This window comes from Pangasianodon hypophthalmus, chromosome 5 (assembly GCF_027358585.1).
Source record: "Pangasianodon hypophthalmus isolate fPanHyp1 chromosome 5, fPanHyp1.pri, whole genome shotgun sequence".
Lineage (NCBI taxonomy): Eukaryota > Metazoa > Chordata > Actinopteri > Siluriformes > Pangasiidae > Pangasianodon > Pangasianodon hypophthalmus.
In genome coordinates this window covers 1,597,707-1,610,605 of record NC_069714.1, presented here as the reverse complement: position 1 = coordinate 1,610,605, position 12,899 = coordinate 1,597,707, and the positions used below count along the sequence as shown (strand labels likewise).

General features: G+C 39.5%; 1 protein-coding gene and 3 non-coding genes across 4 annotated transcripts; 2 read left to right on the top strand and 2 right to left on the bottom strand.

Moving 5' to 3' along the window:
• Positions 1-1,546: 1,546 nt before the first annotated feature.
• On the bottom strand, positions 1,547-1,659 carry trnal-caa (transfer RNA leucine (anticodon CAA)). The gene is made up of 2 exons: positions 1,622-1,659; positions 1,547-1,592 (listed from the first exon to the last, which is right to left on the bottom strand). It is a non-coding gene; the product is annotated as a tRNA-Leu (tRNA).
• Positions 1,660-4,063: 2,404 nt separating this feature from the next.
• On the top strand, positions 4,064-12,444 carry dhrs12 (dehydrogenase/reductase (SDR family) member 12). The gene is made up of 10 exons (XM_026911029.3): positions 4,064-4,313; positions 6,518-6,651; positions 7,384-7,466; positions 7,794-7,886; positions 8,183-8,264; positions 8,771-8,832; positions 9,911-10,015; positions 10,512-10,602; positions 10,774-10,911; positions 11,901-12,444. The coding sequence occupies exons 1-10, from the start codon at positions 4,258-4,260 to the stop codon at positions 12,029-12,031; spliced, it is 975 nt and encodes a 324-aa protein (XP_026766830.2). The 5' UTR covers positions 4,064-4,257; the 3' UTR covers positions 12,032-12,444.
• On the bottom strand, positions 4,528-4,642 carry trnal-caa (transfer RNA leucine (anticodon CAA)). The gene is made up of 2 exons: positions 4,605-4,642; positions 4,528-4,573 (listed from the first exon to the last, which is right to left on the bottom strand). It is a non-coding gene; the product is annotated as a tRNA-Leu (tRNA).
• trnal-caa (transfer RNA leucine (anticodon CAA)) lies at positions 4,924-5,036 on the top strand. The gene is made up of 2 exons: positions 4,924-4,961; positions 4,991-5,036. It is a non-coding gene; the product is annotated as a tRNA-Leu (tRNA).
• Positions 12,445-12,899: the final 455 nt, after the last annotated feature.

Sequence of the window (12,899 nt, the reverse complement as noted above, 5' to 3'; positions counted from 1 at the left end):
CACACACTACCATGTAGAGATGTAGAACCTGAAGAAAGTGCACAGTGAGACCCAGTGAGCTTTGTTCAGACATTGTGCAGTCCTAAGAGTACTGTAGGATAAGTACTGGCTATAACAAGGAATGTTCTGCAGGTTCACCCCAATGGAAATGCTGAAAGGTCAATCAGTAAAGTAGTTGATGTGACTTTGGGCAGAATCATCAGGCACAACCACACTGGAGTCTCGCCACCAAGGCATATATACGTAGTTCTCCCCGAAAGTGAACACTAGCATACAGAACTCACTTCAGGCCTGCAGTGAGACCCCATCCATGGTGCTGTCACATGCTACAACGGATACCACATATACCTTTAGCAAGGATGGGATCTAGTTGTGTAGTAGTCCCTGTAGGATGGCTACTAGTCTAGGAACTGGGCACCGCAGTGGATCCAGATGACGGGGTGCCGAACTGTTTCCACCTGAGAAACAAGGTCAGTGTACTAGGGGTTCTTGCATTCAGGAGTGTTTCTTGGACTGATGAGTTGCAGTCCTCCACCTGCCCTTCACTCTGATGGGCCAAACCAAAAGACAAAGGTAACCTGACCAAAGGTGCCACATCTTTTGGAGATCTATATAGAGATGAAGCTGCCAAGGCATTCCAACCACCACTGGTCTCATGGACCACTTCCTCTTTCACAAGAAAAGCCTTGCAAGATTCCAACGAGCTAGAGCTCATGCCCCTCCCTGTGTCTCTGTCTGTGGTATTTGAGGTTTAGGCATAGGCTGATAACGCTCTTCTGAAATTCCTTTAATTCCTTCAGGCCAGAAGGTGTTACTGTTGCAGCTGCAGTTAGCGATCTTCACGTTCTCTGTAAAACCTGCACAAATTCCATTGGCAAGCACAATAACGTCTGCAACACATGTGGCAGGGCGAGTAGCACTCTCAGTAAATCTAGCTTCACACAGATTATTAGCCACAGAGTTCCAAATGGACTGCAAAAAGTAGGAAATACACTCACCGCACCCTTGAAGAGATGAGAGGAGATGATAGGAGTCAGTCAACAGCTTTGAAAGATAAGCTACCTGTCGTCACACGCTGTTAGATAGCTTGCAGACAGCTTGAAATGTACGTGAGGTCTCATAAGTATACAAGGCAAGAAGAAGAAAGCAAAACAATGGCCAGTATACTGTCATATGACATAGATTTGTTGAACGTGTAGGTGTGTGTTTGTGCACAAGAAGATATCCAGATGTATAAATACAGACCATAAATTAAAACCCAGTGGAAACCAGTAGAAATCTCAGGTGCTATATGTAGATGTACCCCATTATTTCATCATCATCATCAACAACAACAACAACAATAACAACAATGATAATAATGGAGAAGAAGAAGAAGAGTCATATGTGTTCTTATTTCTTCACTGCCTCATTTACAGCAGCAAATGGTATATTTTTAGATAGTGTAATTTGACCCATTGTACAAAAAAAAATTTTACAAGCCTTGTTTTAACTTCGTTTATTTAATATTCATAAGTGGGTTTATTTTATTATTAATAAAAGTTCATGTCAGAAGTGGGATTCGAACCCACGCCTCCATTCGGAGACCAGAATCCTCCTTTAACCAGGGGAAGGTCTGAACCTTGAGTCTGGCGCCTTAGACCGCTCGGCCATCCTGACACTGTTAAAACATCTCACACAGAGCGCTTATGACTGTTAATAATCGCGCACACAGGCCAAAAAACAGCTGAAAAGATGAAAAGCTCAGCTAGCCATGCACTTCGAGGAGAAGTAACTATAGTAACTCTAGCAGTTAAACCATTAGCTGGGTGATAATGAGTGAAAAGGAGGCTAACGTCAATGCTAACAATATATCAGTCCGTAACAGATTACAGTTAAATATCACTTCAGCCACCACATGTTTGAGGAGCTGTGCTGTTTTCCTGCCTTTTGTCCACCGATATACGCTACGTTTATTGTTATAAATTTCATTTTTAGGATTTTCTTGCTAGCCGTGTTAGCGCCTGTGGAGTTAGCTAACCGTTCCTGACTAGTTTAGCCACAGCTCTTTGAAAACACACAATAACCTCCACTGGGGAAAGTGGAGACTCTTCCTGCTGAATGATTATAACACTGAAACACTAAACTTTTATATTAATTCCACTTTAAAATCATTGCAATGCTGCGTGGCGCCTGTAGAGGGCAGTAATCACTGTGTGTAAACCTGAGAAAAGATTGTAAACAAGACTAACATGGCCAGTTACAACACTTCTACTAAACTAATTTTACTTGCTTTCAGTTGTGATGTTAATAAGAATTCTTCAGCCTGGACAAAGCCTTCTTTAAAAGTAATACCTAATAGGTTGCACATACACTCAACCGTCACTACAGACATGTACATATATGCAATTTATCCATCCTAACTCAAATAATCACTCTGTGCAACCGTGGTGAGCAGAAAAGCATCTCAGAACGCACAAAACCTTCAAGCAGATGGACTACAACAGTAGAGGATTCCTCAGATTCTTGTTCTGGGCTAACAGAGCAGATTTTACAACTGAAACTGTCCGTTTATAAAGGACAATTAGACAACTTGTGCGACGTATTAGGATATTTTTCGTGGTGGAGAAGACTTTAGACCAGGATGCAGACAAGTGCTTCTATTTTCGGAAATCCCTTCCTTTCAGATTATGGAAAGTTTTGGGGTCTGTGAAGTTTTAAGAATTAGATATCCACTCTGCATTGAAACATTTTCTTAAATACAGAATAGACCATTTCTGACTGCTGGTTTTTTAACATAGCCAAAAGTTTGTGCACCCCTCACCATCACATCCATATGTACCTGTTGAACGTCTCATTCCAGATTTATTCCCCCTGTGTTTGCTGTTATAATGAGCTCCACTCTTCTGCGAAGGCTTTCCACTAGATGTTGGAGAGTGGCTGTGGGGATTTGTGTTCATTCAGCTACAAGAGCATTAGTGAGATCAGGCGCTGATGTTGGGTAAGGAGTCTCCAGTTCCAGTTCATCCCAAAGGAGTTCAGTGGGGTTGAGGTCAGGGCTCTGTGCAGGACACTCGAGTTCTTCCACCTTCACACACCATGTCTTCATGGAGCTCGCTTTGTGCACAGGGGCATTGTCATGCTGGAACAGGTTTGGGTCTCTTAGGTCCAGTGAAGAGAAACTGTAAAGCTACAGCACACAGAGACGTTCTATACAATTGTGTGGTTCAGTCTTTGTGGCAACAGTTTGGGGAAGAACCACATATGAGTGTGATGGTCAGGGGTGCACATACTTTTGGGCATGTAGGATGTCTTTTACCTTGTATTTCTGGTAGTGAATACTGTGTATTCCTCGCTCAACTGCCAGCTAATTTATATTTCAGTAAACACAATGCCCAACCCCCCAAATTATTTAAACTTTCAATCTGCTTTAGTATAATAAACTTGACATTAAATATTCTATCAGAATTGCACATCTTTTTTTTTTGGATAGCTTTTTTTTCTATGAATACATGGCATTCAGGTATATACGGATAAAAAAGACAATAAAATAGTATGAACTCAGTATGAACAACATAGTATGTCACATTACACCAGTTAAGTCATTATACACTGTTAGTAGTAATGAAGCAGGGATTACAGTCGAATATAATGCTTGAGAGTCGAATACAAAGCTTTAGAGTTGAATATAATGCTTGAGAGTCGAATACAAAGCTTTAGAGTTGAATATAATGCTTGAGAGTCGAATACAAAGCTTTAGAGTTGAATATAATGCTTGAGAGTCGAATACAAAGCTTTAGAGTTGAATATAATGCTTGAGAGTCGAATACAAAGCTTTAGAGTCGATTCCACATTCTGAAATAGATTCGGACAATTTGACCCACAGCTGGTGTAAAGTGAGAGAGTAAAAGATTCTGGTGTTATTGTACGACTTCTTCTTCCATCCTCTTACCAACATCTGACAGTTTTTTCTATCGAGATTCAATGTCTATAGCCAGGAATCAACTCGGAGTCGACACTGCAGCTCGAACAGCGCTAGTGAGCGCTATTTCCGGAAGTTGACCAGCGCGACTGTTTGTGTAACAGCAGCGTTTCCTTTCCAGCTGAGCTAATTTTCAACTCATGCGTTGCTGTAGATAGGGCTAGTCTTTGAGCTGTAGATCTACACCACGTGCTGTGTGTTATGGTCATGCTTATGAAACGGTAGATAAGGCGCGCGCGCGTGTGTGTGTGTGTGTGTGTGTGTGTGTTATATCAGTTATATCAGAAGGCAGCAGCATGTCTTTTTACAGAAACGCGGTTTGGTTTGTGAAAGGTCTGCAGGAATACACCAGGTAAGAGAGATTATAATCTCATCAGAGGCAGTGTGGATGTAAACATGTAAACCGTGGTGTCTCTTACTGTGTATTTACTGTAGTATAACTGGGAAACTGGGGAAAATGACGCCTTACTGAGCTCATATTTCAGTTACACTTGTTTTGTACTTGTTTTGGCTTGATTTGCTTTAAAATTCACAACTTGTGTTTTTATAAAATAAAAAACCTGTCATGTCAGAAGTGGGATTCGAACCCACGCCTCCATGTGGAGACCAGAATCCTCCTTTAACCAGGGGAAGGTCTGAGAACCTTGAGTCTGGCGCCTTAGACCGCTCGGCCATCCTGACACTGCTCTGTTCTCAGTCAAAACAGCAGACCTACTGACCTCAAACTGTGACAGGTGACACAGTGCACTTTATTAGGAACACCTGCTGATTTATGCAGTTATCCCATCAGCCAATCATGTGGAGATCTGTGGAGAGTGACCAGACTGGTCTGAGCTGACAGGAAGTCTATAGTAACTCCAATAATCACTCTTTACAACCGTGGTGAGCAGAAAAGCGTCTCACGTTAAACCTTGAAGTGGATGAGCTACAACAGCAGAAGACCAGCAGAAGGAAACTCAGGTGTCAGGATGGCCGAGCGGTCTAAGGCGCCAGACTCAAGGTTCAGACCTTCCCCTGGTTAAAGGAGGATTCTGGTCTCCGAATGGAGGCGTGGGTTCGAATCCCACTTCTGACATGAAAATTTATCTTCTTTTTAAATAAAAAACCTACTTGTGCATATTAAACGAAGTCTAAACACAAATTTTTAAAATGTATTTTCGTATCTATGTATTAAGTTGAAGTTGATGACATCCAACACTGGAAGTTCAAGTGCTGTGAATGCTTATATACAGTCCCCTCTGAAAGTATTGGAACAGCAAGGCCAATTTTTTTGTTTATGCTATAAATGAAGACATTTGGGTTTTAGATCAAAGGATTTATGAGAAACTAGATCAGAATCTCAACTTTCATTTCCTGATATTTTACATCTAGATCTGTTAAACAACTTAGAACTTGGCACCTTTTGTTTGAACCCACCCATTTTCCAAGTGAACAAAAATATTGGACCATGTAACTGACAGGTGTTTCTTGTTGCCCTGTTAGACTGAGTGTTTAAAAAATTAATAGCTCTGAATGTCTACTCTTGGTATGAGCCCTGGGTTTCTTTTTACTCTTGGTATGAGCCCTGCATTTGTTGTTAAAAAGGATAAACCAACATATAGACCAGAGAGCTGACTAAGGGAGAAAAGCAAGCCATTTTGAAGCTGAGAAAAGAGGGATAATCGATCGAAGCACTGAGCATAGCCAATACAACAATATGGAATGTCCTGAAAAAGAAAGAAACCACTGGTGTATCAACAACCAGACATCTGACAGGTTGGCCAAAGGAAAAAAAAACAGCAGTTGATGACAGAAATGTGGTGAGAGCTGTGAAGAAAAACCCAAAAATAACAGTCAGTGGCATCACCAACAACCTCCACATGGTAGCGGTGAAGATATCACAATCCATCGTTTGAAGAAGCCTTCAAGAGCAGAAATATAGAGGCCATAACACAAGATGCAAATCACTCATCAGTAGTAAGAATCAGAAGATCAGATTCGAATTCACAGAGAAATACAGAGATGAGCCACAAAAATTCTGGAACTGAGATTAGCCTCTATGAAAGTGTGGAGAAAGAAAGGATCTGGTCATGATCTAAAACATACGAGTTCATTAGTCAAGCATGGTGGAGGTAGTGTCATGGCTTGGGATTGCTTCTTTTCCGATTAAAACCCAATATGTGAATTTTAAATAAATAAAGTTAAACACGAGGCTTTTAAAATGTATTTTTATGTTATGGAGTAATACTGGAAAGTTCAAGTGGGGTGAATACTTGTATATTTATATGCATGGGTTTGTGTTAAACATAAGTAAATTAACACATATAATACATAAATGAACACATTTAAGAAAAGATGATGTGTTATTGGTCTAATAAACTGATTTTTTTTTACCACAAAGTAGGGATCTCTACTGGAAATAAAGAGCAGCACGCAAGGCCATTCATTCTTATCTTAATATATAATTCTTATATATTATGTACTTCACTAATCTACCAGGGAATATTGCAGTTGTGGCCAGTTGTAGGTGGAAACAATGATGTTAAATTTACAATTCATGTTGTTTTTTCGTACCAGGAGCGGCTATGAAGCGGCTGCAAAACATTTCGTAGCTTCCGATCTGGAGGTCGATGTAAGCGGCAGGTCTTTTATCATCACAGGCGCCAACAGCGGGATCGGGAAAGCAACCGCCGTGGAAATAGCTAAACGAGGTAAAAATGACCTCTTACGAGTTGGTTACATGGTTAGCTGGTGATATATCACCTAGTTTGAGTTGCAGTTTTACATTATCGTGGACCATTTAATAACACACAAGCCGTAAGTGAAATTTAATTTAACCAATTCAAGCAAAAAAACTCATGTAATCACTCTTTACAACCACGGTGAGCAGAAAAGCATCTCAGAACGCAGTCCAGTTTGGGTGAGTCCGTGCCCATGATAGCCTCAGATTCCTGTTCTTGACTGACAGGTGTGGAACCCAATGTGATCTTCTGCTGTTGTAGACAACCCCATCCACCTCAAGGTTCGAGGTTTTGTGCATGCTGAGATGCTTTTCTGCTCACCACGGCTGTAAAGAGTGATTATATGAGTTACTATAGCCTTAGTGGCAAGTGTACAGGTGTTCCTATTAAAGTGAGTGAGTGTGAGTGTATATTCAATATATAAAAGTGCAGTAATCCATGCTATCGAGATTTACATTCGTTTTGAAGAGTCGCAGTCAAACGCAAAATCGTAAGGACCACTGGAGTAATGAAGTTGACAGTAACATGGGACAGTGACACCATGACAGCTCCACTGACTGTAGTTTTATTAAATGTATAAAGTCTGAAGACTGTATCTCAGACTGTCTCCTTATTCTGCACTAACTTGTAGTGTGTCCCAATGTACAACTGCTGCTACATATATCAGGCGTGATGTATTTCCCTGTGTTGTTAATCGTTTAGGTGGTACGGTGCACATGGTGTGTCGGAACAAAGATCGCGCGGACGAGGCCAGGACACACATTGTGGAGCAGAGCAAAAATGAGGTCAAATGAAGCATTTTTATTCTTAAAACCATTTGCACTGATATATATATATATATATTTTTTGTCATGCCAAAAGGTAGGTGTTTATCCTGATATCCAGCTGTTCATTTGAAGGGTTTTTAAATGAAATACTGACCCAGGACGTGGTTTTCAGTGTTGCTTGTAAACACTAATCGAGTACAGAGGACTATTCGGATGTGTTGTTGTGTATATGTTATCTGCGATGTATCCCAGAGAGACTTTATCACATCGTTTCTTTCTGTTTCTGGTAACTCACTACTCTTTGTACTGATTTGTATAACCTGTTTGTACTGATTTGTTTTCCAGAACGTGCACGTGCACATTGTGGACATGTCGAGCCCCAGAGGATTGTGGGAGTTTGCCAGCTCGTTCACTCAGAACCACAGCGTGCACGTGCTGGTGAGTGTGTTCAGGATGCTTCTGTGTGTGTGTGTGTTGCAGAGATAATGCTGTGTCTATAGACAGACCTAACACACCCTGATATATAGATTGTTACAAATGAAATCTTATTGTGCTTTATTGAAAATTTAAAAAATTTATTTTTTGTGACTTTTATTTTTTGTGAATATGCACCAAAAAAAAAAAAAAAATCATAAAATGTTTTATTTGTCTTAAATGACTTAGTTATCATAATATAATAAAGGTGGTCTATAAACGATAGTGTATAGTTAATATTGTTTATTATTCGTGTACAGATCAACAATGCTGGGTGTATGGTGAATCAGCGAGAGTTGACCGAGGATGGCTTGGAGAAAAACTTTGCCACCAACACACTTGGTAAGAAAAAAAAAAGGTTTACAGGCTAATTAGTAATAATTCTGACATTTCATCAGTAATAATATTATGTCTAGACTAGAAATATACAGTACAGGATACGATACTGAAATCTTCTTACTTTTTATTTTTAATGTACAATCATCAATTGGGTCACCTGCCAATTCCCACCCACCAGCCAGCTCTCCCCATCATACAACAGCTACCACTCACGGAAGTAAAGGCGATCACAAGCTTCCTCTGAGACACGTGAAAGAGGAAAGCGCTATCCGCCCTCTTCTACATACATGAGCTCACAGACGCCCACAGTTGGCTGGTGTCTCTGTGATTGACAGGGGGCAGAGAATAGGCCCCTCCCACTCAGAGAGCAAGGCCTCAGTCTGAACCATTCCTGAAAGTTGTCAGCGGTAGCTAGTTAGCAATAGATTAGAAATAAACAGTACAAAATGAAATGGTTTCTATGTGAACTTTTTTTTTTTTTTTTTTTTTAAATAATGGTCTTGCCACAGGAACGTTCATCCTGACCACAGCGTTGATTCCTGTGCTGAAAAAGTCCCAGGACCCAAGAGTGGTGAGTGTGTTTCAGAATTTGCAAATCGATTTCTAAACTTGAAATCTAAATTTTACTGAATGTAATCATTTTAATTGCGATGTTAAAGAAGTTATAAAGTGTATAAAATAACATAAAATAACTATTTGAATTTCATTAATTGTAAGACCTTTTAAATGTAATATAACTTATTCAATTACACACTCATATTTAAAATTTTGTATTTGTATGTGAATACATAGGAACATTTCACATTTGTAATATCTTATGGTTAAAAATGATCCATTTATATGCGATTCAGCCATTTAAATAAATAAGCCATTTAAGGATATGTTCTAGTTAATTAACCTTTAATCTTATGAACTCTAAATTAACATCAGCTATTATATACTTATAAAACATAGCGTAACTATGTTAAGTAGACATATTTATATCCTATTAAGAAATATTCAGTATTTGATCATGTTTGTTATGGGTAAGCTAATGTATATTTAATTTGACACCGATCACGCACTTAAGAAAAGTCTTCAAGAAGTCTTAAAACTTCTAAAAACAGTTACATGTTAACTAAAGAACTAGAAAGAATAATCAAGACTGGACTAAACTATACAATTAATTTCAAAAATCGAATAAATCGAAGGCGTGGCATACTCTCTATCAGTCACAGGAACACTAGCCAATCGTGGGTGTCTGTGAGCTCATATATGCGGAAGTGGACGGATAGCGCATTCCTCCGATTGTGTTAACGCTGCTCCTTGACGTTACATGAGCAAGAGTTCGAAAAGATGCGGCCAGCTGGCTTCACGTGCCTCGGAGGAAGCACGTGATAGCCTTCACCCTCGCTGGTTGGTAGCTGTTATGTGATAGGGTGTGTATGTCTCAAATATGCCCCAACCAGTCTTAAAATTAAGTAGCTAAGTAACCTAACGTTAAATTTAGTTTATCCATGATCAATTTGATCAAATATTGAGCATTTCTTAGTTGAGATGTAAATGCAACTAGTTTTCATAGTTAATGAAGTATTATTTTTTTTAAGTCTATCGTATCTGATGTACGTTCAGAGTCCATTTATACTCATTAACGTGTAATCGTTTATTAGATCACGGTATCGTCAGGAGGAATGCTGGTTCAGAAACTCAACCTTGATGATCTGCAGTTTGAAAAAGGCACTTTCGATGGAACCATGGCTTACGCACAGAACAAGGTACACACACAATTATCACTGACATTAAACAAGATATTTAAATCAATTATACATACACTATATATATATATATATATATATATAATACATCATCAGTAACATTAATGAAGTAACTGACGCTTGTATTAATTGATGTTTTTTTTTTTTTTTAATAATAAACCCAAATAAACCAAATAATCAACTCCTTAATGAACACGTTTGTGGTTGTTGACTGGAAAAATTGTAATGTGAGAACTGAAAGTATTTACATAATATTTCCGGTTTTAATATGTACACACAGAGCCCAGAGTTCAGCACGTTGTCCACATTCAGGAACATACTGTAATGCTAATTTATGTGGATTCGTAGTCAGAAATTGAATAAACAACATTGAAATGGTGTAGTTATGACCGTGTAGGAGCTGCTCTGGATTGCTCTTAATGAAGGATGATCTCTGGTTTCTTGTTGTTTGTTGTTATTTATTATTTTTTCATCGTTATTTTTTTTCCGTAACCAGAGACAGCAAGTGATAATGACAGAAGTTTGGGCGCGTCAGCACAAAGAGATTCATTTCTCATCCATGCACCCGGGCTGGGCCGACACACCAGGTTTGTGTGTGTGTGTGTGTGTCTGTGTGTGTGTGTGAGAGACAGAGAGAGAGAGTGTGTTGTGGTTGGGATCTTAGTAATTGACCACAAAAACAGGACAAGTGCTGATGAAGCGCATTAATATAATAACTATGAATGATGGACACTCAGACAGTTGTTTTGACTGTGTAGCGGTGCAGTCGTCCATGCCGGATTTTCACGCCAAAATGAAGAACAAATTACGCACAGAAGCACAAGGAGCCGACACCGTGGCGTGGTTAGCTGTGGCTGACGCGGCCGCGAAACATCCCAGCGGCCTCTTCTTCCAAGGTGAGAAAAAGTTCTTTTTATTCGGTTCATTCTTAACACATTCTTAACACACGGTACCTGCACCTTCCGATATTTCACACAAATTCATTTTTCAGAATGCGTGCAAGGGATTGTGGGATCGTGAGCGGCGTGAAACTGAAAAAAAAAAAAATCTATTTACGTTTATGCAAAACAACAGCTTCCTAACAGCTGACCAATCGTGACTCGGGAACTAAGGTACTGTTATTATAGCAGTATCTCAATTCTCTGTAAGTAAAGACACTAATCTGCACAATTGCACCAACTGTCCATCGCTTGGTGAGTTAAAAGCATTCAAAGTTTTAAATAACGCGTTTTCCGTTTGTTCATTTGCCCATTTACGGAGCTACGTTCGAGAAATAAAGCCAAAATATCATTATCAAATGGCTTTGTGAACCTCGTAGACGAGCATACTTCTTAAACCCGTTATATCTGCGCGATTTCTTGTCACACTGTAGGATAAATCCCGATAAAATCTCGGCCAGATTCTGTAACAGGCCGTGCGATAGATCGCAAAACAAACACACCGACGTATTTGTAGCCGCCCCGTGAATCCGCCGTCCTCCTATTGGTCAATCGCACTCTTAGTTTTCTCGATCTACAAGACCGTTGTCTTCTGCTGCATTTGGTCACAGCGGCACTAAATCATTCGCTGGTGAGAATGTCCCATTACACGTACAAGACCATCGATCCCATGACTCAACTCAGGACCAAATCATTGGTTTACAACGTCACCAAAATCACCTTCCCCTAGATGTCCGAACAGCTGAGTCGCTGGCAGTCTTCAAACCACGTCTAAAGACCTTCTGAGCGCTTGTCTATTACGTCCCCAACAGAGTGACCCAGTATCAGAGTGTCCTCATTGATAGAGACTTCAAAGCACTCGGATAAGGGCGTCTGCCAAATGGCGTAAATGTAAATATAAACGAGAAAGGCGATTTGTTATGACTGCGACATGTCTCTCACTGCAGACAGAACACCAGTGTCCACACACCTGCCTCTGGCCTTCACCAGATCCTCTGCCTCCGAGGAGGACGAGCTGATGAACAGGCTGGAGCAACTCAGCGCACAGTTCAAGCCGCGTCTTACTTCAGGACTCTAACCAAAGAACGAACACTCGTCCGGATGCAAAACCTGAGTCTGTGTTTGTATGAGCAGTAATCAGAAATATGGAGGTATGGAATGTGCCATCACAAAGCTGTAATGCTTCCTGGCCCATTTCTCAAACACTTAATTCTCACTTAATTCTACTCGGATTTATTTTCCTGTTCAGCACACTGACTTACAGCCTTTATTAACCATAAAACTTACTCCATGTCAAACTTACAATCTAATATGAAGTTGTTTACATTTCGAGTTATTGAGTTTATTGTGAAAATTAATCAAACATATATTAAAGTATATCTGAAAATATATACATTAAAATCATGTGCTGTTGAAGTACGTAACAGATTTTTTTTTTCTTTTTTTCACTTAAGAAATGTAATAAATATTTTAAAAAAATAAATAAATAAATGTTCATGTGTGATCTTTTCCTTTACCTTAGTACGGTTTCTTTGTACACAGTATCTAAGAATTCAAACAATGATTTCTGCAAGAAATATCATTTAATTATGAATTAAAATTAATAATAACAATAGCTAGCTAACATATTAGCTTTTCATACCATTAATATTTAGCCAGGAAATAAATCGTATCCCTTAGGATACAATTCAAATTTTGATCTTGCGTAAGATTTTTTTTTTCAATTCATGACAATAAACCAAATTTTAGATTATTAAACTTATTTCTAGAACCCGTTGTGTTGCGAGATGTTCCGAGATGCTTTTCTGCTCACCACGGTTGTAAAGAGCGCTTATTTGAGTTAGCCTTCCTGTCAGCTCTGGCTTTTCTCCGGCGTTTCCACCCACAGAACTGCTGCTCGCAGGATGTTTGTTCACACCATTGTGTGTAAAACTCTCGAGACTGTT

Excerpts from the sequence above, each read along its gene's own strand:
- dhrs12 (XM_026911029.3), top strand. The coding sequence starts at position 4,258 with ATGTCTTTTTACAGAAACGCGGTTTGGTTTGTGAAAGGTCTGCAGGAA. Across the intron at positions 8,265-8,770 it reads CTTTGCCACCAACACACTTG|GAACGTTCATCCTGACCACA; the intron begins GTAAGAAAAAAA and ends GTCTTGCCACAG. Across the intron at positions 10,603-10,773 it reads GGGCTGGGCCGACACACCAG|CGGTGCAGTCGTCCATGCCG; the intron begins GTTTGTGTGTGT and ends TTGACTGTGTAG.